Source organism: Equus przewalskii, chromosome 12 (genome assembly GCF_037783145.1).
Source record: "Equus przewalskii isolate Varuska chromosome 12, EquPr2, whole genome shotgun sequence".
Taxonomy (NCBI): domain Eukaryota; kingdom Metazoa; phylum Chordata; class Mammalia; order Perissodactyla; family Equidae; genus Equus; species Equus przewalskii.
In genome coordinates, this window is record NC_091842.1 from 18584746 (window position 1) to 18606285 (window position 21540).

At 47.9% G+C, this 21540-nt stretch overlaps 2 protein-coding genes across 4 annotated transcripts; one reads left to right on the top strand and one right to left on the bottom strand.

The window, feature by feature from the left end:
* Window positions 1-526: 526 nt before the first annotated feature.
* PHKG1 (phosphorylase kinase catalytic subunit gamma 1) lies at window positions 527-9458 on the top strand. The gene is made up of 10 exons (XM_008542278.2): window positions 527-762; window positions 2831-2944; window positions 3470-3648; window positions 4070-4124; window positions 6791-6856; window positions 7041-7204; window positions 7622-7712; window positions 7852-8005; window positions 8181-8306; window positions 8689-9458. Exons 2-10 carry the CDS (start codon window positions 2862-2864, stop codon window positions 8932-8934), a joined length of 1164 nt encoding a protein of 387 aa, XP_008540500.1. The 5' UTR covers window positions 527-762; window positions 2831-2861; the 3' UTR covers window positions 8935-9458.
* On the bottom strand, window positions 9324-21485 carry SUMF2 (sulfatase modifying factor 2). Of its 3 annotated transcripts, XM_008542280.2 has the most exons (9): window positions 21326-21485; window positions 19915-20071; window positions 15930-16044; window positions 15443-15487; window positions 14959-15109; window positions 14007-14062; window positions 11992-12076; window positions 11665-11809; window positions 9324-10174 (listed from the first exon to the last, which is right to left on the bottom strand). In XM_008542280.2, exons 1-9 carry the CDS (start codon window positions 21465-21467, stop codon window positions 10090-10092), a joined length of 981 nt encoding a protein of 326 aa, XP_008540502.2. In that variant the 5' UTR covers window positions 21468-21485; the 3' UTR covers window positions 9324-10089. The 3 variants fall into 3 exon arrangements, with proteins under 3 accessions (XP_008540502.2, XP_008540505.2, XP_008540504.2); XM_008542283.2 differs by lacking the exon at window positions 14959-15109 and having other exon boundaries at window positions 14007-14057; XM_008542282.2 differs by lacking the exon at window positions 11992-12076.
* Window positions 21486-21540: the final 55 nt, after the last annotated feature.

Below are 21540 nucleotides of genomic sequence, written 5' to 3' on the forward strand. Positions count from 1 at the left end.
ATGATTTCCACTTCTGCCAACCTCTTAAGGTAGAATCGTACTGTTAAGAACCCTCACCCAAAGAGTCCAAAGTCGAACACGGTTAGAGCCCATATGCTGTTCCTGGCACAGAGAACTCCTCCCAATGGAAACTGCAGGCCTGAAAACAAAATGGGTTAAGGATGAAATCATGGAGGCAGATCAAAGTTAGGTTCCTGAAAGAGACGTTCCCTGACTTTTAAGGTCGCTTTTTGCAGGGCAGCCACATAAACTGTTTGAGGGGGTCCAGAGATCTGGGTCCCTGTGGTAGGCAGGGCTGCAGTGTGAGTGCACCAGTACGCTTAGGTGTTCCCCACGGCCCTGCTCTCAGCATGCACAGACATGGCTCCCAGAGAAATGGGTACATTCCCTGCAAGGCTGGCTTTATCCTCTGGGCCTGGGGGCCAAGTGAGCTTCAGAGGAAAGATTGGTCACCTCATGCTGTCCTGAGCTTCCGTCACCTTCCACCAGAGGTCACCCCTAGTGAGACTTGGCCCTGGCCGCATGCTCTGTCCCTGCTGGGTCTTGGCCTGCATCCCGGGTTTGCAGTTGTGATTTATTTTTGGTATGTCAGTCTTCCGTCATCAAGTAGCAAAGCCCGCAGAAAGAGCAGCAAGATATCCTACTCCAGCCACAAGTGTCTGCTCGGGATACACTTCAGCCCTCGGTTGTCCCCTCTCCCCAAGGGGCTCTGGGACCTTTGGGATTCTTCAAGTTCACTCAAGGGCCTGCGAGGACCTAACGGTGAGTAGCCAGGCCAGTGATGGAAAAGAACCAGGCAGGAGGCCAGGAGAGGGAGAGGCTGTGAGGTAGAGAAGACAGAAAATCCTTAGACTCACATCTCCTCCCTTCTGAAGGCGGACGGACCCAGAAGAGTGGCGGCATTGACTCTTGAAGCCCCCCTTCTGGGATATTTGTCTACAGAAAGTGGGTCCCTGTGACTGTGTTTTTGAACTCAGTTTGGGGGAGGGATGTTATGCTCCAAAAAGGATCAGGCTACCTACTCCCATTTGGGGACCCTTTCCAAAGGGGTCTCGGGAAAGGCGTGGGGAGTGTGGATGGGGGCAGTGGACAGAGGCAAAAGTTGGCCCCAAGTTAGGCCTAGAGCAAGGGGATGGGGCAAGATAAACATCCCCCACCCCACCCCAGGAGAGGTGAGTGCAGCCAGAACTTGGAGAAGCTGGTTGTGCCAGAGAATGGAACCTCCAGCCAGGATGGCATCCTGGGGTGGGTCCAGATATACCTCTGTCCATGGAGGGCTAAGGGAAGGGAGAGGCCTGGTGCTACTCAGCTTTGGGAGGTGGGGCGCACATATGCCCATCTTGGGAACTTAAAAGGAATTGCCAGGAAATGAGCTTGTTTTTATGGGGAACAGACACTCCTGTGCTCAGTTCGGGTTGCTGATGGGGTGCAGGCAGCCTTTGAGCAGCCCAGGCATCTGCTGCTGGCAGAGGAGACTGTTGTTATTCTATTCCTTCCTCTGGTGACCAGGCACCCAGAAGTGGGGACATCGGGCTTCCTGGAACAGCCAGCCTGAGTCCTGAGGCAGCCAAGTCTGCCATTTGGCTGATCAGCAAATTGGCCCCTTTGACAGGCCAGGCCTTCTTGGGTCCAGAAAGGGTAGTAGAAGTAGGGCTAGAGGTAGCTTTGACCCTGCTGAGTGGCAGCTTGTGCCCGTTTTCTGTCTGCCTCTCCTCCTGTCAGTAGATGATTTTCTCCATTCCTCAAATCCTGTTCAGTACCCCGGTGACCTCCACTTAGCTGAAGCAGAGCCACTGAGCCCAGCTCCTCTGTGTCTAGGCCTGAGTATCCCGGCTCTGTACTGCCCCACATTGCAGCAGGACCACTCAGAGCTAACTAGCCATCATTCGGTTCGACATGGGGCATTCTGTCAGCAGGACCCTGGGGTCCAACCATCAACTCACATCTAGGGAGCAGCACCTGCTATATGCCTGCACTGAGCATAGAGGGGAGGGATGGCTGGGACATCCTAGAGAAGATCACAGTCTAATGGGGGAGATGACAACACACACTAACAAGTGATACCAGAGGCTAGGACCAGGACTCGCCCATCAAGCTCTGCATCCCTCAGAGCACCTGGCACAGTGCTTTGCAAAGAGTATGAAAGAATGAACGAATGAGAGAGTGATTGTGAAAGTCCTGGTTAAGGACAGAATGAATGAGGGAGGAGCAGTGGAAAGCACAGGAAGCATGTCCTGGAAGGAGGGGTGTTTTCAGGATAGGACAGTTATGACCAGGGGAGATAAGGAGATGCTATAGGAGCAGCATATTAAGAAGATGAAATTGTGAAGCTTCTCACCTTTTCTACAAGTGCAGAGAGCAGGCAGGAGAAAAGCAGGACCAGCCTTGTCTCCTTAGAGAGGAAAGAAAACAGCGCTTTAATTTGTCCTCTATGGAGTTTCTCTGTGGTTCTTTCTAAAGTCAAGGGTGTGCCGGCCTCTTCAGAGATAACCTTGGGCCTTGATGGCCAAATCTCCTGCCTCAGGACTGAACCTGGGCCAGGGCCTGGCTGACCATCTGCCCCTCCTACCAGGGGAGCAGCAGCTTACAGTGAGAACACGGAGGGAACCACATGGTCACCTAGGGGTCACAAGAGTTTATAGCCATTGGGAAGAAGCAAGCTGGGCTCTTTCCAAAGCATTTTTTCAACTCACAAACATTCATTTTGAACATTCACAAGAGGCCAGCCCTGTGCCAGGAGACAAAGATGTGTGAGAAACGGTTCCAGCCCTCAAAGAGCACATCCCCTGTTGTCAGGGAGGCTGACAGCTTCTTTCTGTTCCTCTGTCAGAGCCCTCAGAATCACCCCGGAGGAGCTGAGCATGACCCGAGACGAGGCATTGCCGGACTCGTATTCTGCACAGGGCTTCTACGAGAACTACGAGCCCAAGGAGATCCTGGGCAGGTAAGGCCCAGACCTTCTCCATGAAGCGCTGTCCTAGGCTCCAGCTGGCTCTGTGGGCTGGAGCAACGTCTGCTGGACCCTGAGCACTGGCCTCATTTCTATACACAAAGCACTGTCCACTTGGAGAATCCCTCAGTTTGGGTCCTGCCCTCCTGAACCAGGACAGATAAGGGGGTAGAAGAGTACCCAGATCACAGACCTCTCCCAGCAAAGAGCTTCCCCGCTGCTGCTGACAAGCATATCTAAACCTAGCTTTGGGCCAGGGTCAGGGATCAGAGATGGGAGGGAAGATTATGGCTTCTTCCTAGGTGCTGAGAAAGAGCACTGAGCTAGGACTCAAGAGGCCTGAGGCTTGTTACTCATCAGCTCCAGGCAAATCACCCTCTCTGTGCCTTCTTCATCCTACTGTCCCCAAAAGCTCACAGGGAGTTAGAGGACAAGGCAAGACATCTCTAATGTGGCTTGGACGTGGGACTTTCCCTGCGGTGAGAGGCCCCTGGGACCATCTGTCCTCTGCTCCCCTAGGGGTGTTAGCAGTGTTGTCAGGCGCTGCATCCACAAGCCCACATGCCAGGAGTATGCTGTGAAGATCATCGACATCACTGGTGGGGGCAGCTTCAGCTCCGAGGAGGTGCGGGAGCTGCGAGAGGCCACGTTGAAGGAGGTGGACATCCTGCGCAAGGTTTCAGGGCACCCCAACATCAGTGAGTGATGGCCCCCAGTCACAGCAGGGTGCTGCGCCGTGATTCTGCCCTGACAACCCAAGTCAGGGAGTGCGGCCCCACCAGAACCATCTAGCGGGTCTCCTGCACCCTGAGACTCTGCCAGTCCCAATGCCCAGCTCCACTCTCACTGCCCCGGGGATTCAGCTCTGTTTAAGCCTTCTCTTCCTGCCAGAAAGAAGGGGTTCCAGGCAGGGCTGGGGCTTGATGTGGGTGGGGGAATGGGAGTGTGAAGTCCTTAGGCCTCCTCCTCCCCTTGTGGGCCTCCTTTGAGCACCATCCTGATTCCCCTCCAGCTTTTGAAGTCACCCCACAGCAGCTTTAATCCCCTTGCCTCTGTGCCCCCGCTGCCCCTGTCCAGGCTCCTCTGCTACGTGAGACGAGTTAGCCATTTCCATTTCAGTACAGCTGAAGGACACTTATGAGACCAACACTTTCTTCTTCTTGGTGTTTGATCTGTAAGTACCCAGCCCTGGAGCCAGCCACACCTTGGGGCCTATTGGAGAACCTCCTATTGTGGTCCCCCACCCAGTGCTTCCTAGAGACCAGCAGCCAGCCCCCACAATGTGGACGCCAAATGAGATCACACATGCTCTTTTAGGCAAATAAGCTCCTGGGATCAGGCTGCCAGGTTTTCAATCCTGGGTCCACCATTAGGGGCTGGATGAGTTGTTGAAGTATTGGTTTTCTCATCAGTATTACAGGAGTAATTACAGCTGTAATGCTAATAATTGTTAACTACAATGTAAATGCTAATACTTATTAACTACAATGATGATGATGGTGGTGGTCATTCAACACTTATTCTAGACACTGAGGATACAGCAATGAACAAGACAAATAAGGTCCCCAATTTCAGGTAATAATTTTCACAGGGAGTGAACAGAAAGCAATCAAAATAAGTCATAATATATACACGTAATTATGTACATGTACATATATATAAAGCAGAACAGGGGTTAGAGAGAGGTGGGGCTTCTTTAGATGGAGTGGTCAGGGACTTCTCTCCAAGAGGTGACCTGAGCAGAAACCTGGATGAAGTGAGGGAGGGATCAGAGCCAAGACCTGGAGAAGGAGCCTTCCAGCAGAGGGAAGAGCCAGAGCAAGGGCCCTGCTGGATGGGATTGGCGTGTTCCAGGATCGGCAAGGAAACAGGGTGGGGGAGCAGAGCAAGCTCGTGGAGATGGCAGGATGCAAGGTCAGTCAGTACCAAAGGGCAGATTCTGCAGGGATTTTACCCCTGGTAAGGACTTTGGAGGGTGGAGAGCAGGAGGGCGATGTGATCTGATTTACTTTTGATAATGATCCTGCTGACTGTAAAAGAGGCAAGGGTGGAATGGAGAAGGCCAGCAGTAATGAGGCAACAGGTCCACCAGGAGGGCAGCAGGTAGCGGTTGTATTTGGGGTGTGGTTCAAACATTGACATCATCATTGTCATTATCAATGTCACTATTCCCCTACTTCTGCACCAACAGGGCTATTGAAATGAACTCTGTCACAGGGCCCACTGCCTGAGAGCTTCTGTTTTCTCAAGAAAGGAAAAATGATACCCACCACTCTGCCCATCTCACCAGGCTCTAAGCATTAAATTTGAACAACACAAAGAACCCCGTGAATGGTGCATTCAGACTTATTATCATTTTTATTAGAAAAGGTTCCCAGGGAAGGGACCCCTTCAGCTCCTTGTTCCCCCCACTCCACTGAGTTGTCACTCAAGAACATAAGTCTCTGTTGCATGAACCATTGTTGTAGAGGCGTCTTGATTTCTCCATACCTAGCAGCTAATTTAGGGACTCGATTTACTTGAGAAAATTATTCAAGTAGATTTTGTGTTGTGGGAACATTTCACAGTGTAGCCATACTGCATTTACACAGTGCTATTTCACTTGAAGACACAGTTTAACTTGGTGTGCGTACAGTTAAAGCACCCACTCTGGGAAGGCAGGGGCCTGCTCACGCGCCTTGTACAGTCAGTCCCCAGTGTTTACTGGTAAAGCTTTTTGCTTCTGCTAATAGCAAGTTCTCCTAGTGTCTTTAAAATGGAATTAAAACAATAAAAACTGGATTCACACATTGCCTTTTAGGAACACAGTACAGATATTGTATAAAACAAAGCTCACCTCTATAATTTCTAGGTTCTCTCCTCAAACAGAACCCCCATCCCTGCCCTATCAGCTAAGCCCGAGGGTTTTCTTGCCTCTCTCCAACACTGGCCAAATCCCTTGTGCCCTAGGAATCCCACTGCTTTCCCGGGAGGGGTGGGTGGGAGGGGGGAGGACGCACTTTTCCTACTTAACCAAGGGAGACTTTCCCAGGACCCCTCCAGACTTGACCAGCTGCAGCTGTCCCAACTCTGCTCAGTGGCACTGTCCTGTAGAGCCCTGGAGGGAAGCTCGAATGTCTCTAACCTTTGAAGAAGTTGCTTGGGGAAGCTATTTTTAATGCTGCCCTGAGTTGCCCTCCAGTGTATAACGAGATTGTTCTAGCAGAGACCTCTTTCTAGATCATCCCGAGAAGTGATAAGACTGAACCACAATTTTTTTAAACTTTTTATTGAGATTATGATAGTTTACCACCTTGTGAAATTTCAGTTGTACGTTATTGTCTGTCAGTCATGTTGTAGGTGCACCACTTCACCCTTTGTGCCCACCCCCAGCCCCCTTTCCCCTGGTAGCCACTAATCTGTGAACCATAATTCTTAATCCTAAAATAGGCAAAACTGCTCCTCCAACATGTGCACTGGCGCTTTTGTTTCTGGAAAAAGTCAGGTTACTCCTGTCCTGATGTGGACCTAGGGCCTTGTGCCAGTGGCTCAGGGTCACTCTTTCCCCTCCCAGCCCTGATTTTAGCCTTGATAGATCCCTGTCCATCTTGTTACTTCCACAGATGGGGGGACAGTCACACTGGTGTCATCCCATCCCTCCAGCCTCCCTTGTTCTTATTCCAATCTTCCCAGACAACCTCTCCACTCACTTCTCCAGCTCCTCCCACAGACCTTGGTCCTTTGTGGGGAGTGGCCCACTTTGCCTATGGAGGTATGAGGGTGGGAAACAGCTCTCTGGGAGCAGGGTAAGGAGAGAGTGGACTTGGCATCAATCCAGCTACAAACCCTCTGTCCCTACAGGATGAAGAGAGGGGAGCTCTTTGATTACCTCACTGAGAAGGTCACCCTGAGTGAGAAGGAAACCAGGTGAAGGTCCTTTTGCCCCTGTCTCCACTCCCTGCCTGAGTCCTAGTGCTACAGACACTGAGGTCTCAGAGGAGGCCTCACTTGCAGTCTGGCTGTTTTGTGGGCTTTGGTCTCCCTGTTACCTGCCTGTTACCTGACCCTGCAGAGTAGGAGATAAGAGTAACACGTGCCTGTCCCACCCCAGAAAGATCATGAGAGCCCTGTTGGAGGTGATCTGCGCCTTGCACAAACTCAACATCGTGCATCGGGATCTGAAGCCCGAGAATATCCTCTTGGATGATAACATGAACATCAAGCTCACAGACTTTGGCTTTTCCTGCCAGCTGGAGCCAGGAGAGAAGCTGCGAGGTCTGGTAACGTGGACTTGGCCCATGTCAGGGTCTCAGGCTCTTTCATCAACTCTCCCAGGAAGAGAGATTGCCTGGTTCTCCCCTGTTCTTTTTACCCCCAGAATAAAAATCCTACCATTTCAGGTCTAGATGTATCTTCAGGTAGGCCCTCTTCCAAAGACTGAGCTGAGCCAGCTTCCCACTGCTTGAGTTCCAGGCCAGGATGGCTAGATGTGACCAGGGAACCAATGGACCCCAAGTGGGTGGCCCGATGAGCCAGCACCTGGCCCCTGGCCTTGGCCTTGAAGTTAGCCAGTGTTAGGAGAGTCTCAGCCCAAGCACCATTTCAGTTCCATCTCAACTGTTTGTTTGGACCTTACTCTTCCAAGTGTCCCCTGCTGACCTATCCTGATAGTAACCTATCCTATTCCTGCAGAGGTCTGTGGGACCCCCAGTTACCTGGCCCCTGAGATCATTGAGTGCTCCATGAATGATGACCACCCAGGCTACGGGAAGGAGGTGGACATGTGAGTGTGCTGGGGGGAAGGAGGTGGCCCATAGGGACAGGGATGCCCCCATGGCCAGAAGCACCTGGCTTGGGACGGGAGGAAATAGCAGGAGCTACAGCTGACCATCCTGCCTTCCTCCCCATCCACCCGGTGCCAGGTGGAGTACAGGGGTCATCATGTACACCCTGCTGGCTGGCTCCCCGCCCTTTTGGCACCGGAAGCAGATGCTGATGCTGAGGATGATCATGAGTGGCAACTACCAGTTTGGCTCACCTGAATGGGATGATTACTCAGACACAGTGAAGGACTTGGTGAGAGGCCAGGCCTGCTGGCTCCTGGGCTCAGGCGAGGGGGAGGGATACGATAGGGGGAGGGAAGTAGCATGCCACAGGATGGAGGAAGCTGCCAGCAGTGACCCCATGTCTTCTGAAGTGCTGGAGGGGCCCCTGCCTTGATATTTTCAGTTCCTCCTCCTTGTGCTCTCAGGTTTCCCGCTTCTTGGTGGTGAGCCCCCAGGGCCGCTGTTCAGCAGAAGAGGCCTTAGCACATCCCTTCTTCCAGCAGTATGTGGTTGAAGAAGTACGTCACTTCAGCCCCCGGGGGAAGTTCAAGGTACTAGAGCTCCTCTCCCATCCAGGGCCCTGGGTAGTTGCTGCTGACCCGTGAAGTCAAAGCCCCATGTCCCCTTCCTTCCCCCAGGGACTCCTTACACCCACAGGGTTTCCAGAGCACCTGCCCTTCCCCTCTCACTCACCCCTGTGATGGTCCCAGCTCACCTTTTGGCTTCAGGGAAGACAGATGTCATCCGACTAGTTCCAACAGCCTAAATCCCTGCGGATGCTGGTGGGGTGGAATGGGGGGAACACTAGGAGGGGCCCAGCAGAAGCCACACAAGACTTCTTGGCAAACAAGCTCAGGGCCTCCCTGCACTGCAGGGGGAAGGAGACAGGCCTGCAGGGCCTCAGTTCAGGTTCTCAGTCCTGGCCCTCCGCAGGTGATCTGTCTAACAGTGCTGGCCTCAGTGCGGATCTACTACCAGTACCGCCGGGTGAAGCCTGTGACCCGGGAGATTGTCATCCGAGATCCCTATGCCCTCCGGCCTCTGCGCCGACTCATCGATGCCTATGCTTTCCGAATATATGGCCACTGGGTAAAGAAGGGGCAGCAGCAGAACCGGGCTGCCCTCTTTGAGAACACACCCAAGGCCGTGCTCCTCTCCTTGGCTGAGGAGGACTACTGAGGGGCTGGCAGGGGGGTAGGTGGGGTTGGGGGCAGGCAGGGAGGGAAAGCCACAGAAATATAAGTCAAAGGAGTGAGATCATGTGCAGGCCTCTGTCCAGAGGGGGCACTTGGCCCTGGCCAGGACCCCTGGAAGTGCGGCCACTATACCCTCTCAGAGGTTCTGCACAAGAAGAGCAGGTGTTCCCAACACATGATGGTAAGTGCAGTCAGGGCTAGGCCCCACAGAGGGGGAGCGAGATGTCACCCGAGAGCCAAAAGCCCTCCTGCGTCTCCACTCCCCAGCTGTACCACATCTCAGTTTCTCCTCACGGGAGGCCCAGAGTTCCCGACACTCGGAAGTACTCCCCTTAGGGTTCCAGGGTGAGAATAAAAGAGAAGAGTCGGAGATACACAATCACAGGAGAGTTTACTGACCTTACAACATCCAGTGACACCATGGGAGAAGGTTTTCTCTCTGGGGACATGTTTTTAGAGGCATATGGAAGCCCTTACATAATTAACAATAGAAAGGGAAGCTTCTAATATTTGTCTTTCTGGAGTATTATTTACTTTGTGACTTCCATGATGCATAGTTTTGCCTGGTAAATCATTCTGTTCTCCTGGACCCTTTTAGAACTGACATCGCGCTTTAAAGAGCCCAGTTATTGCATTTTACAATTGTGGAAATTAGGTTCTTTCAGAGGCACACGAAACACCATGAATGAGGCAAATGAAGGAAGCATTTTCCTTGGAAAAACAAAGAAAACCCGGGAAATTTTGCCTTGAGAAAACAATGTCAGATCCCTGAATCAGACAGGAAAAAAGGGGAGAAAACAGAATTTTTTAACAAACTGTCTTTAAGAGCACTCTGCCCCGACTGTTTGAGAATTTGGCCCCTATGTGGTTAATATTTGACCTCTAAGAGAAACACCCAGCTCCTGGCCACAATCAATAATTTGGTCCCTTCTCCAAGAGACAGTGGCACCCCTCCTCTGATGTCAGAGTCCTCTCCTGCCCTGGTGAGAGGTGCCTGCCATAGAGGGATGGGGGAAAGGGAGGGAGGACATTTCTGAGGCTGAAGTTGAAGAGCCTGGAGTTTGGCTACGTTTGGAATGTGGCCAGGGAGGGGCATGGATACCACGGTGGACTCTTCTCCTAGGCTCTGCATGGCTGCTCACAGCTCCCCATGTGGTCCGCCTGTATCAGAAGCACAGCGGAAGCCTAGGTTGTCTGACGCTGAATCTGGAGTGTTGCCCATCCTGCCACCAGAGAAGGGGAGAGAGATGGACATTTGTTGAGAAAAGGGCCTGGTGCCTTACCTAACGTTCCTGCTGAACCTCTCAAAAGCCTGTGTCTATTGGCCTGAGGACTGGGGAGGGCATGGTCTGGAAAGAAGCCTGGTTTGAGGGCACTCCTGGGGGAAAGGGGTAAGAAGGAACCTTGGGACTAGGTGGAGGAAGTGAGAGAGGTCCTGATAGAATGCACTGGAAGGCAGGAAAGGCAATGAAATAACTTCGTCTGTCGGTAACTTAGAATAACAAGGCCAAAAAAAAACCTGTCAGCGAGAAGCGAGAATATCATAGTGCCAATAAGTACTTCACACTTTTCAAAGAACTTTTACATATATTCCTTCATTTGTCATTTCCCAACTGCTCTGGAAGGCAGGATTTGTGCACCATTTTACAGACCCAGAATAAGATACTAGAAAGATTTAAATGTCTTGCCCTAGGCCAAGTGTTGTTTTAGTGGCACAACAGAATCAGTAGCAAACCCAGTTTCCTGGTTCTCGGGCCAGCACTTTCCCTCTACTTTGTCCTAAAAAAGGAGGTGAGGGGGGCTGGCCCAGTGGTGTAGCAGTTAAGTTTGTCTGCTCCGCTTTGGTGGCCTGGGGCTCACAGGTTCAGATCCCAGGCACAAACCCAGCATGGCTCATCAAGCCACGCTGTGGAGGCATCCCATATAAAATAGAGGAAGACTGGCACAGATGTTAGCTCAGAGACAATCTTCCTCAAGCAAAAAGAGGAAGACTGGCAACAGATGTTAGCTCGGGGCCAATCTTCCTCTCAAAAAATAAATTTTTTTTTTTTTAAAAGTATATATATATAAAAAAAAGGAGGTGAGGAAAATCCAGGGGCCTCAACGTGAAGGAAACACTTGCAAACCTGATAGCCTGAGGCCACAGAAACAGTGGCCTCCCTATAATCCTTATGGAACCCAGGAGTAGAGCAGTTGCAGGGAGATCAACCAAAATCAACCAAAATTTTCTACAGATGAACAAAATAAAGAGTCCTTGAAGGGGACTCGGGAGCCTGGGACTCTACCATTCATCTGTGTGAAATGAGCAGACTCCAGGACCTCCCTGAGCCTATTTTTCCTTGATTGTAAAACAAAATGGTTGGAGAAAATGATGTTTCAAGTGCCCACCAGTTTGAAGAGTCGATATTTCCATGACCCCTGGCCATTCCATTTCCCTCCCTCTGCACACCTAGTTATAAGGACAAAAGGAGAAACCCACATAACTAAGATGCTAGACACAAAGTCTCCCTTGGTGCTGAGAGCTGGCAAGAAAAGGCACAAGTTGTCCTGACCTCTTGCTTTTCATGGCAAATGCTGCTTGCTTTCTTTTCTGTACCCACAACTCCCAGTGGAGGCGGAGTTATGGAAGCAGCGCCCAGACCAGCTCTGGTGCCACCTGTGCTCTGGGAGACCAAGACCCAGACCCTCAGTCCTCAGTTACCAAGCCCCTTACCTGGTGGTGACCCGAGCCCGGTGATTGGCAGAGCCATCAGCTGTGTCAATCCAGGATGCTCCCCGGAGGACACGCATGTCCTGGTCAGCAGCCTGGTATGGTGAAGCTGTCCACTCCCACACGTTGCCCACGAGGTCATAGAGCCCTGCAGCACAGCAGGCGGGTCAGTCTCAGGATGGGAAGCACCATACCCACCCCTCCTAGCCATCAGAGGCTCCGGGGGGCAAAAGCTTCCCCAGTGGTGTTTCTCTCTGCCTCATCTATCAGGCAGAATGATTCCACCAACCAATCTGTGAATGCTGATAGCAACTTGATGAGAAATCTTACCATAGTTATTCTGTGGGGGGAAAGCGTTCACTGGGGAGACTCCATGGAAGCCATCCTCAGCCTTGTCACCCTTGGGGAACTTCCCCTGAGGGGGAGAAATTTAAGACAGGTGTTCCTGCCTGCCCAGAAGGAAACTAAGGTCATTTTGTTGGACCATCTGGGGTAGGGGGAAGGGCATGGGGCAGTGACATGAGGTTCCCATCCTGAGCTCCCAAACCAGTCACCTCATGTCCTCCACCATGACCTTCTGACTGGATTACGAAGTGTGTGGTTTCCCCTGTGCCCACAGTGGTCCTTGTCAAGCCCATCCCACTCCTACTTTCTCCACTCTCAGCAACTTCCTCCCCTCTGCCTCAAAGTCCATGTGCTACAGGGTTTGGGAAGAAAGGCTCCTCCACCCTGTCTTCATGCCCTGCACCCCTGCCTTCTCAGGAACCACTGATGCCCATCCTGTGCTCTCCTGTACCATCTCTTTCTCTTCTACCACCAACAGGTTTAACTCTCCCCCATCCACCCAGACTCTACCTTCCTCATCTCCGGTTCTTTACCACCTAAATTCTTGAGAAAGAAACCTAAATTTGCTGATGCAATTTGTTCAACTTAATCATTTGTCTTCTCATTAAAATCGGGGTCAGCTGCCACCACTCTATGGAAGCTGCTCTTATGAAAGAGAAGATGAAGAGGCTATAATTTACTCAACACCTACTATGTGCTAGGGCTGTTACATTTATCTCTTTTAATTTCCTACTTCCAAGGATGTGAGGCAAGTATTTTCTCCCTTCAAAAAACTAGCAACAGAGGCTCAAAATGGTTAATTTATCAAAGATCACACAGTGACTAAGATCTGTCTTTCTGCAAACTCTGAACCCAAGATCATCTAAAAGGTCAGTCCACCCCTCAGGCCCTTTCCAGTGCTTCCCACTGAAGAGCTGGTGCTCTGCTCCTCCCACTCTACAGAGTCTCCCTGGGGGATATCATTCTTGCTGAAGGTATATGTGGATGACTCCCAAACCACTTGCTCTGACCCAGAGCTCTGTCCTAAGCTTCAGACTCATTTTCAGCCTCTGACTGAGCATATAAATGACCCAAAAGTATTTTAAGCTAAGCTGATCCTAAAGTGATCAAGTTCTATTCCTCTGACCCTGAACATGCATATTATCTATTCTGGATAATGGCAGCACCATCACCCTATTTCCCAAGTTTGAATTCATGCTTCAGTCCAAATATCTTCCACCCTTCCACTTTTGATTAATTACCAAACCCTGTCTAACTTCTCAGTCATGCCTCTCTCATTTGGTTTCCTCTTGATTCCACTCCTACTTAATTCAAGAGTTCATAATGCCCTGGGCCACTGCCACAGCCTCAAATTCAGAGACCCCCCCTGCCACCACTGCAGCTCTACCTCATCTGGTCCTGCATGAATTAGCAACAATTAGCATCCCCCCAAATCAAATGATGTTGTTACTCCCCTGTTTAAAAAACTCTGTCGGCTCCCCACTGCTTAGAGGGTAAAATCTAAAACCATATCTTGGCACACCTACTCCTTCTTAATCTGCCTACAACCCACTGTCTACTTCATCTCCTACACCTCCTGTTTCCAGGTGCTCCAGTCTCTCTAAATCTGTCATGTCTTGGAACACACAGTACCCTTTCCTAATACAATGCTGATACTCATGTTGTTTCTTCTGCTTGGAACACCCTTTCCTCCACTTTTCACTTTGCAAACTCTTACCCTTTCCTCCACTTTTCACTTCGCAAACTCTTATGCAATCAGGTCAAATGTCATCTTCTCTGTAAAGTCACCCCCAGCACTCTCAGGCAGGGATTTACCTCCAAGCACACTCCGCAAATCTTTAATATGCAGCACTACCACATTCTTTTGCTTTACCAGTTTACCAGTTTTCAGTTCCACGAAAACATGAAGCCCCCCGAATACCATGGCCTAACACAATGCCTAGCCTACAGTAGGTCTCACTCAATGCTGTGAGAAAAGACAGGAGGAATGCATGTCTTACCTGCCAAAGGTTGGTGCGGTTTGGCTGAAACCAGTTTCCCCATGGGTAAACCTGACCTGCCAGGACAGCAAGGAGACAGTGGGGTAGGGAGAGGTGAAGAGTTGGGGAAGAAGGGAAAGATAGAAAGAGTGAGGGAACCAAAAGGAAGTTAGAAGGTGATGAGAAAAGAAGAATAAGATTATTTACTTCTCTTTCCCAAGCCCGTCCCTTCCACTCACATTTGGAGTATCACATTTGGATATCACATTTGGAGCCCTGATCACCTGATCCACTCCAGGAGAGTGCAATCCTAGGTGTGGCTGTAATACCAGTCTGTAAACTATTTGTTACCAGTTCATGTCACCAATACATCTCATGTACTCATCAGATAAGTACAGCAATTGAGAGTAAGCACTGGGAAACTTGTTAATGGGACTTAGATTGGATAAATGAACAAGCAACCTCATTCATCACATCAATAACTTTGACTGTTGCTATAGCCAGTGTTCATTCCAAGAGTGTGTAGAGGTGCTGACTGTGGAGAATTGCTATTTCACTTTCATAACTTTCTGTTCAGTTAGGATTGCAGAACAACAAAGTCACTAGGAAAGAGTGATTCTTTAGATTAATCCCCATATACCTAGGGAAAGGGTATGTAGTTTGGGTAATTCTTTTCTTTGTCTATGCTATGTTGTTATGATTATATTTATCGAAGTGTAACATGTCTGTGAAATTTCCAACAATAAAAAATTTTATGTCTGGTTTTTCATTCCATTTTTCCAGTTATTAATTTTTATGGCATTTTACAGAAATATTGATCTGAGATGGATGAGAAACGAAAACAACAATTGGTCCTTTACCACAGTTTAAGAAGCACTGCTCTAGGGAATGGACCCTTCCCACCCTTTGAAGACCCCCACGCACGGCAGAATGGGGAGAAGAATAAATGGAAATCGCCTTGGCATCTCTATACCCTTCAAGCCCCCTCGGGCAGCAAACTCCCACTCTTCCTCAGTGGGCAGCCGTTTCCCCCGCCAAGCACAGTAGGCACGAGCATCATTCCAGCTCACGTGTACCACTGGGAGCTCCAGTCTCTCTCGGATGCCAGAGCCGGGACCTGCAGGCTGACAGCCAGGATGAAGTGAGATAGGCTTCTAGGAGCTCATGGAAGAGTCTGAGGAAGGCTAGGCTTAGGGTGCCTGAGTCAATCTTTTACTCACACTGGTGAGGTGGAGAGGTCCAGAATCAGAAAGAAGAGACTATAACAAGACTAAAGGGAGAAATGGGATGGGAAAAAGGATGGGGCAGAGGAAACAGGGTTGCTTGGCTGTTTCCCTGAAATTTCTCTGTCATCTTTAACTTACTACTCATAGATGGGCAAGGGGGCTAGGGAAGCCAGGCCTCCAGAATGAGAGTCAACAGGGTAGAGGAAGAAAAGTAGAGGAACCAACACCTACCTGCCTCCAAAATGCCCTTTCCACTGGAAGCCACCAAAGAACAGACTGCAAAAAAGAAGGAGCATGACTGCAAGATGCTCTGGCCCACCAAGAGCACCTTCCTGACTGACACACAGGAGGAAGAGCAGAGATTTCAGGCTGAGACTCAGGTGATCCAAGTGAGGCTATGTCTGTTACAGTGTGACAACTCACCACCCTTAATAGAGGGAGGCTTGTCAAGATGTTCTCTTGCCAGTTCAGGGAGTATCTTGAACCCTGTGTGTATCTAGAGCTTTATGGAGTCTCTCTATGCAGAAACCAGCTCAGGGTTAACTTCCTGGGAGTGTGTGTTCATCTGACTCTTCCAGGGAAGATTTCTCTTGCTTCTGTCCTGCCTCCAGCTCTCAGGGTTGATTCTCTACTGTGACCCAGGTGACCCCCTATCCCACAGGATTCTCTGTCCAGGTCCCATTCCCATTCCCTCAGCTGCGAGCCCAGGTTCTCTCACCTCCATTTGCTGGGTCACTTTGTTTCTAAGCTCATCAGAGACAAAGTCCTCAAAGACGAAGCTCCACCCAAACGTCTCAGCCTCTGTCCGGTACTTTTTCTCTCTGACAAACTCCCTGAAAAGAGATATGCCACTTGGTTCAGCTGACAGGGTTCCATGCCTCACTCTCAGCTACTCCTGCGCCAGAAAACCTCATATATCCTTACTCTATAAGTTACACATCACAGAATTTTCATGAATTCCAAGGAATTAACCTAAAATCCTGAGCAGGAGATTTTCTTCTAAAATCTGTTGATGTGTAATTCACATACAGTAAAATTCACTCTTTTCAGTGTATAGTTTTGTGAATTTGGACAAAGCATATAGTCACTATCACAATATACAAATACAGAGCAGTTCCAGCAACCACCCCAAAAAATTCCCTGGTGGGCCTGCAACCACTGACCTGCTTTTGTTCCTATAGTTTTGCCTTTCCCAGAATATAAATTCACATAAATTGAATCACACAGTATGTAGCTTTTGGGTTCTGGTTTCTTTCACTTAGCATAATGCTTCTGAGATTCATCCATGTTGCTGCCAGCATCAGTAGTTTTCTCCTTTCTATTGTTGAATAGGGTTCCACTGTATGGATGTACCATATTTTGTTTATCCATTCACCAGTTGCAGGTCATTTGGCTCAGCTCCAGTTTTTGGAGAAGAATAAAGCTGCTGAGAAGATTTAAGAATGGGGAATGGGTCTCTTTTCTGAAAGGTCTTCACATACCTAATCTCACAACAATCACGGGAGGAAGGCAGAACAGGTGTTCTTATTTCCATCAAACAGATGAAAGAAACTGAGTCAAATAAAGAAGACTTGCTGAGATTTTAGAATGGATTTTCATATAGTTTGGTATGGCTCAGCAAATTTCAGCAGATAGATTGCCAGGGTAAGATGGATTGTTTTCACTGGGCTAATAGTATCTCATCTGTGCCAGCCCTCTGATATGAGGAGACATTGTTCACTCATCAAAGGGGCATTGAGAACAGAGGAGGTGATCAGATTTGGTAGCAACAGCTATTTACCAATCTCAGAGAATCTAAACAGTTTGAGACTCTTTTCCCAGAGAAGCAGAGACAAATTATCGGTGCTAGGCAAAGTTTAGGGGCTTGCTGGAGGTGACATTACATTTCTATCATTTAATAGGTCATAATTTAAAAACAGAAAAGAGGGCAGGCCCGGTGGCAGAGGAGTTAAGTGCGCACATTCCACTTCGGCGGCCCAGGGTTCACCAGTTCAGATCCCGGATGTGGACATGGCAAAGCTTGGTAAGCCATGCTGTGGTAGGCGTCTCACGTATAAAGTAGAGGAAGATGGGCACGGATGTTGGCTCAGGGCCAGTCTTCCTCAAAAACATAAATAAATAAAACAAAAATAAAAACAGAAAAGAATGCATACTGTGCATCCATCTAGCTAGCTACTTCTGGTTATTGTGATATGGTACAAACCTGATCAGAAGTGATTTCTCCTTCAATTTTAACAACTTTCCTGTTTAAAAATACTTTTAAAAATCATACAGAAGCAATGCACATTATTTTAGAAAAATGAGAAAATAGAGGTAGGTGAAAAGAAAAAAATGAAAATCATCCATTATCATACCAACTAATATCTTTCCATATTCTAGCCCCCTTCCCACCACCAAATATTTTAAAATAACTTTAATAAGGTGCTTCCCTGGAATTATTTTCATTTGGAAGTCAAAAAAACCTGGGCAAAATCTGTCAACTAATGCAATGTTGCATCTTCCAGTTCTTTTTTAATGCATATACATTCTATATACATAGTTCTAAAAAATGGGATCATACCCCATATATTGTTTTGTAAAACTACTTTCTTCACTTAACATCTGATAGCTTTTCTTTTTTTAAAGATTTTATTTTTCCTTTTTCTTCCCAAAGCCCCCCAGTACACAGTTGCATATTTTTAGTTGTGGGTCCTTCTGGTTGTGGCATGTGGGATGCTGCTTCAGCATGGCTTGACAAGTGATGCCATGTCTGTGCCCAGGATCCGAACCAGCGAAACCCTGGGCCGCTGAAGCGGAGTGGGCGAACTTAACCACTCGGCCACTGGGCTGGCCCCTCATACCTCTCTTTTTGACAACAGGATTTTTTTTTTTTTATTGAGTTATTGATAGGTTACAATCTTGTGAAATTTCAATTGTACATTAATGTTTGTCAGTCATGTTGTAGGTGTACCACTTCACCCTTTGTGCCCACCCCCCACCTCACCTTTCCCCTGGTATCCACTAAACTGTTCTTAGTCCATAACTTTAAATTCCTCGCATGAGTGGAGTCATACACAGATTATCTTTCTCTCGCTGGCTTATTTCACTTAACATAATTCTCTCAAGGTCCATCCATGTTATTGCAAATGGAATGATTTTGTTCTGTTTTGCAGCTGAGTAGTATTCCATTGTATATATGTACCACATCTTCTTTATCCATTTGTCTGTTGCTGGACACTTAGGTTGCTTCCACGTCTTGGCTATTGTAAACAGTGCTGCAATAAACATTGGGGTGCACAGGACTTTTGGGATTGCTGACTTCAGGCTCTTTGGATAAATACCCAGTAGTGGGATGGCTGGATCGTATGGTAGTTCTATTTTTAGTTTTTTGAGGAATCTCTATACTGTTTTCCATAGTGGCTGCACCAGTTTGCATTCCCACCAGCAGTGTATGAGGGTTCCTTTTTCTCCGCAACCTCTCCAACATTTGTTGCTATTAGTTTTAGATATTTTTGTCATTCTAACAGGTGTAAGGTGATATCTTAGCGTAGTTTTGATTTGCATTTCCCTGATGATGAGTGATGATGAGCATCTTTTCATGTGTCTATTGGCCATCAGTATATCTTCTTTGGAGAAATGTCTGTTCATGTCTCCAGCCCATTTTTTGATTGGGCTGTTTGATGTTTTGTTGTTGAGTTGCGAGAGTTCTTTATATATTATGGATATTAAGCCTTTGTCAGATATATGACTTGCAAATATTTTTTCCCAGTTAGTGGGTTGTTTTTTTGTTTCAATCCTGTTTTCATTTGCCTTGAAGAAGCTCTTTAATCTGATGAAGTCCCATTTTGACAACAGGATTTTTAATGGCTGCTAAGTATTCTGTTATGTCGATACAATACGTTTAAGTGATCCTTAAATTGTTAATATTTGTTTACAATGTCATCTTTTTAGCTAAATGTTTTGTACAACCTTAATTCTCTCCTTAAGACAAATCCCTAGAGGTGGAATCGCTAAGTCACAGGGCCTGAGGAGTATATAAACAATCCTTATGCTTATTTTAGTCTGTGTCTCCTGAATCAATTTTTCCTCATAATTTATTTTGAAAAGTTTTAAGTCCACAAATGTAATATTTCAGTCATTGCTTATATTTGCTTTACAGTCTTTCTGTCCCCCCTACCCCCTCCTTTCCCCCTCCTATTCCCCCCTGTACCATTTGGAGGTAAGTTACAGATATCTTCTGGATCATTTTCTACTTTAGCTTACCCAAAACATATCACCTTGAGGAAACTGAGGGAGCTCAACATGGCTTCTTAGATTGAGCTGGAACCACAATGTTTGACTCCTAACAAGGCCATTTCCCTAAGCAGAATTTAAGGGACCCTCAGCTGTATGACCCTTCTCCCAATCTTTTCTCCCCCTTGAAGAGGTTTCTGTTGAGTGTTTGACTTTTGCCCATATTTCTCAGTGCTGTGCCCAGTGTAACGGAAAATCCACTGGCTCAAGAGTCAGGGGATTTGAGTTCCAGGCCCAGCTTTGCCACTAACAGAGAGTGAGGTCAATCTTTTTGGATTTCAGACTCTTCATCTGAAAAATGTAGATAACACTTATCCCACAGTACTATTACAAAGATGATACGTAATAGTGAACAAGCTAGTTTGTTTTTAGATATTAGGAATGACAATTAGAAAGGGCCTTTATTCCTCCTAGAAGAACATCTGATGTACCTGAAATCTTTGTTGGTGACAGGAAATATGTCAATGGCAAATGGTTTTACTGTCACCTCCCGGACGGGCCCCTCACCATCTCTGCCATCTGGTGAATTTGTTCCCATCTGGAATCTCCCACCTGGTAGCTGGACCATGCTAGTAGCCTGCCCGGTCCCTGCAGAGAAAAAGGAGAGTCATCAGTGATACACGAATACATATATAAAACAAGTGTTAATATTTGGATCACATATAATACTCAAATAGTATAATGAAAAAAAATGGAGGCTTAAAAATTTGGCTTTAAATTCTTGTTCGGCCACTTAATTTGCTAGGTAACCCTGGCACCTAGCACAACTGCACAATAATTACCATCAAATAATTGAATGAGCTCCTTCATACTTGCTGTTTGAATGTTTTAGAAAATCATAGGATTAAAAGGATCTTTAATTCAACCCACTTATTTAACAGGAGGAAATCAAGACCCAAAAAGGAAAATGACTTAAAGAGCTAGTTAGCAGGAGCCAGAACTAGATCCAGGTCTCTTTACTTCTAGGTCAGTGCTATTTCCAATAGGCCACACTTCTTTGGCTTGATGTACTACTTCATGGTGGTGTTTCTAGGTAAGGATGTCTAAGTATTGTAAGTTCCTCAAAGGCAGAGCCCACTTCTTTTCACATTCCTCAGGATCCTATCTTTGGCCCTCTTCTCATTCTCATTCTGACACACTCACAATGCTAATTCCATCCATTTCAAGGAGGAAAAAAAATAGAGCAAGCCGGGAAATCTCAGATTAAAAGGGAATTAAGAAACAACATACAATTGCGATGTATGAATTTTGTTTTGACACTAATTCAACAAGTAAACTATAATTTAAAAACACTTGTAGGTGAATGTGAACACTACCTGGATATTTAATGATATTAAGGAGTACTGTTAATCTTTTAGGTGGGAAAACGGTACGGTATTTTTTTCGTGACATGTCTTTTTGGCTATTAAAGCTGAATATTTACAAATAAAATTCTATAATGCGTGGATTCACTTCAAAATATTCCCAGGGGAAGGAAAAAGCGGGAGGGATACCAAACAAGGAAGCAAGACTAGCCATTAGTTGCCAATTTACAACTGCTAAGCTGGGCGATGGGTACGTGGCAGGGCTCGTTATATTCTCCTTTCTAACTTTTTTTATGTTCAAAAGATGGCAAGATTATCAGTTAAAAGTAAAAAAGAAGTGAGATACAATGACATGAGCTGTTAACCACGTCGCCAAGGCGGCTGCCTCTGAGAGGCACGTCCGGCCGCTCCAAGCCCGTCCGGGCAGCGGGCAGAGACGCCAGTCTCCTTCCCCAATAGGGCGGAAAGACTAACGCCTTTCCTGATGCCTCCTGGGACAAACGGCGTCAGGAAAAGGAGCGCAGGCCAGCACACTGACCTCTCGAGAGCCACGGGGCGGACAGGAGCGAGAGCAAGGTGAGCAGCCGCAGCGAGGAGCCCAAGCCGGGATCACGAGCCATGGGAACGCGAACACGGTACGTGCTCAGTGCGGCTCTGCTGCGCATGCGCCCCGCACGCATTACGTCGGCCGACCACTACTGCCCGCACGCACGCGCACTGCACCCTCGAGCGTCCTCTTGAAATTGTCGGCGC

What these genes read in the sequence shown, in the direction of transcription:
- PHKG1 (XM_008542278.2), top strand. Translation starts at nt 2,862, where the DNA reads ATGACCCGAGACGAGGCATTGCCGGACTCGTATTCTGCACAGGGCTTC. An exon ending in TTCAGGGCACCCCAACATCA is followed by an intron (nt 3,649 to 4,069) that starts GTGAGTGATGGC and finishes TTTCCATTTCAG; the next exon opens with TACAGCTGAAGGACACTTAT. An exon ending in CTGAGTGAGAAGGAAACCAG is followed by an intron (nt 6,857 to 7,040) that starts GTGAAGGTCCTT and finishes GTCCCACCCCAG; the next exon opens with AAAGATCATGAGAGCCCTGT.
- SUMF2 (XM_008542280.2), bottom strand. Translation starts at nt 21,467, where the DNA reads ATGCGTGCGGGGCGCATGCGCAGCAGAGCCGCACTGAGCACGTACCGT. An exon ending in CGCCCCGTGGCTCTCGAGAG is followed by an intron (nt 20,072 to 21,325) that starts GTCAGTGTGCTG and finishes TTTTCTCTGCAG; the next exon opens with GGACCGGGCAGGCTACTAGC. An exon ending in AAAGGGCATTTTGGAGGCAG is followed by an intron (nt 15,110 to 15,442) that starts GTAGGTGTTGGT and finishes CCTGGCTGTCAG; the next exon opens with CCTGCAGGTCCCGGCTCTGG.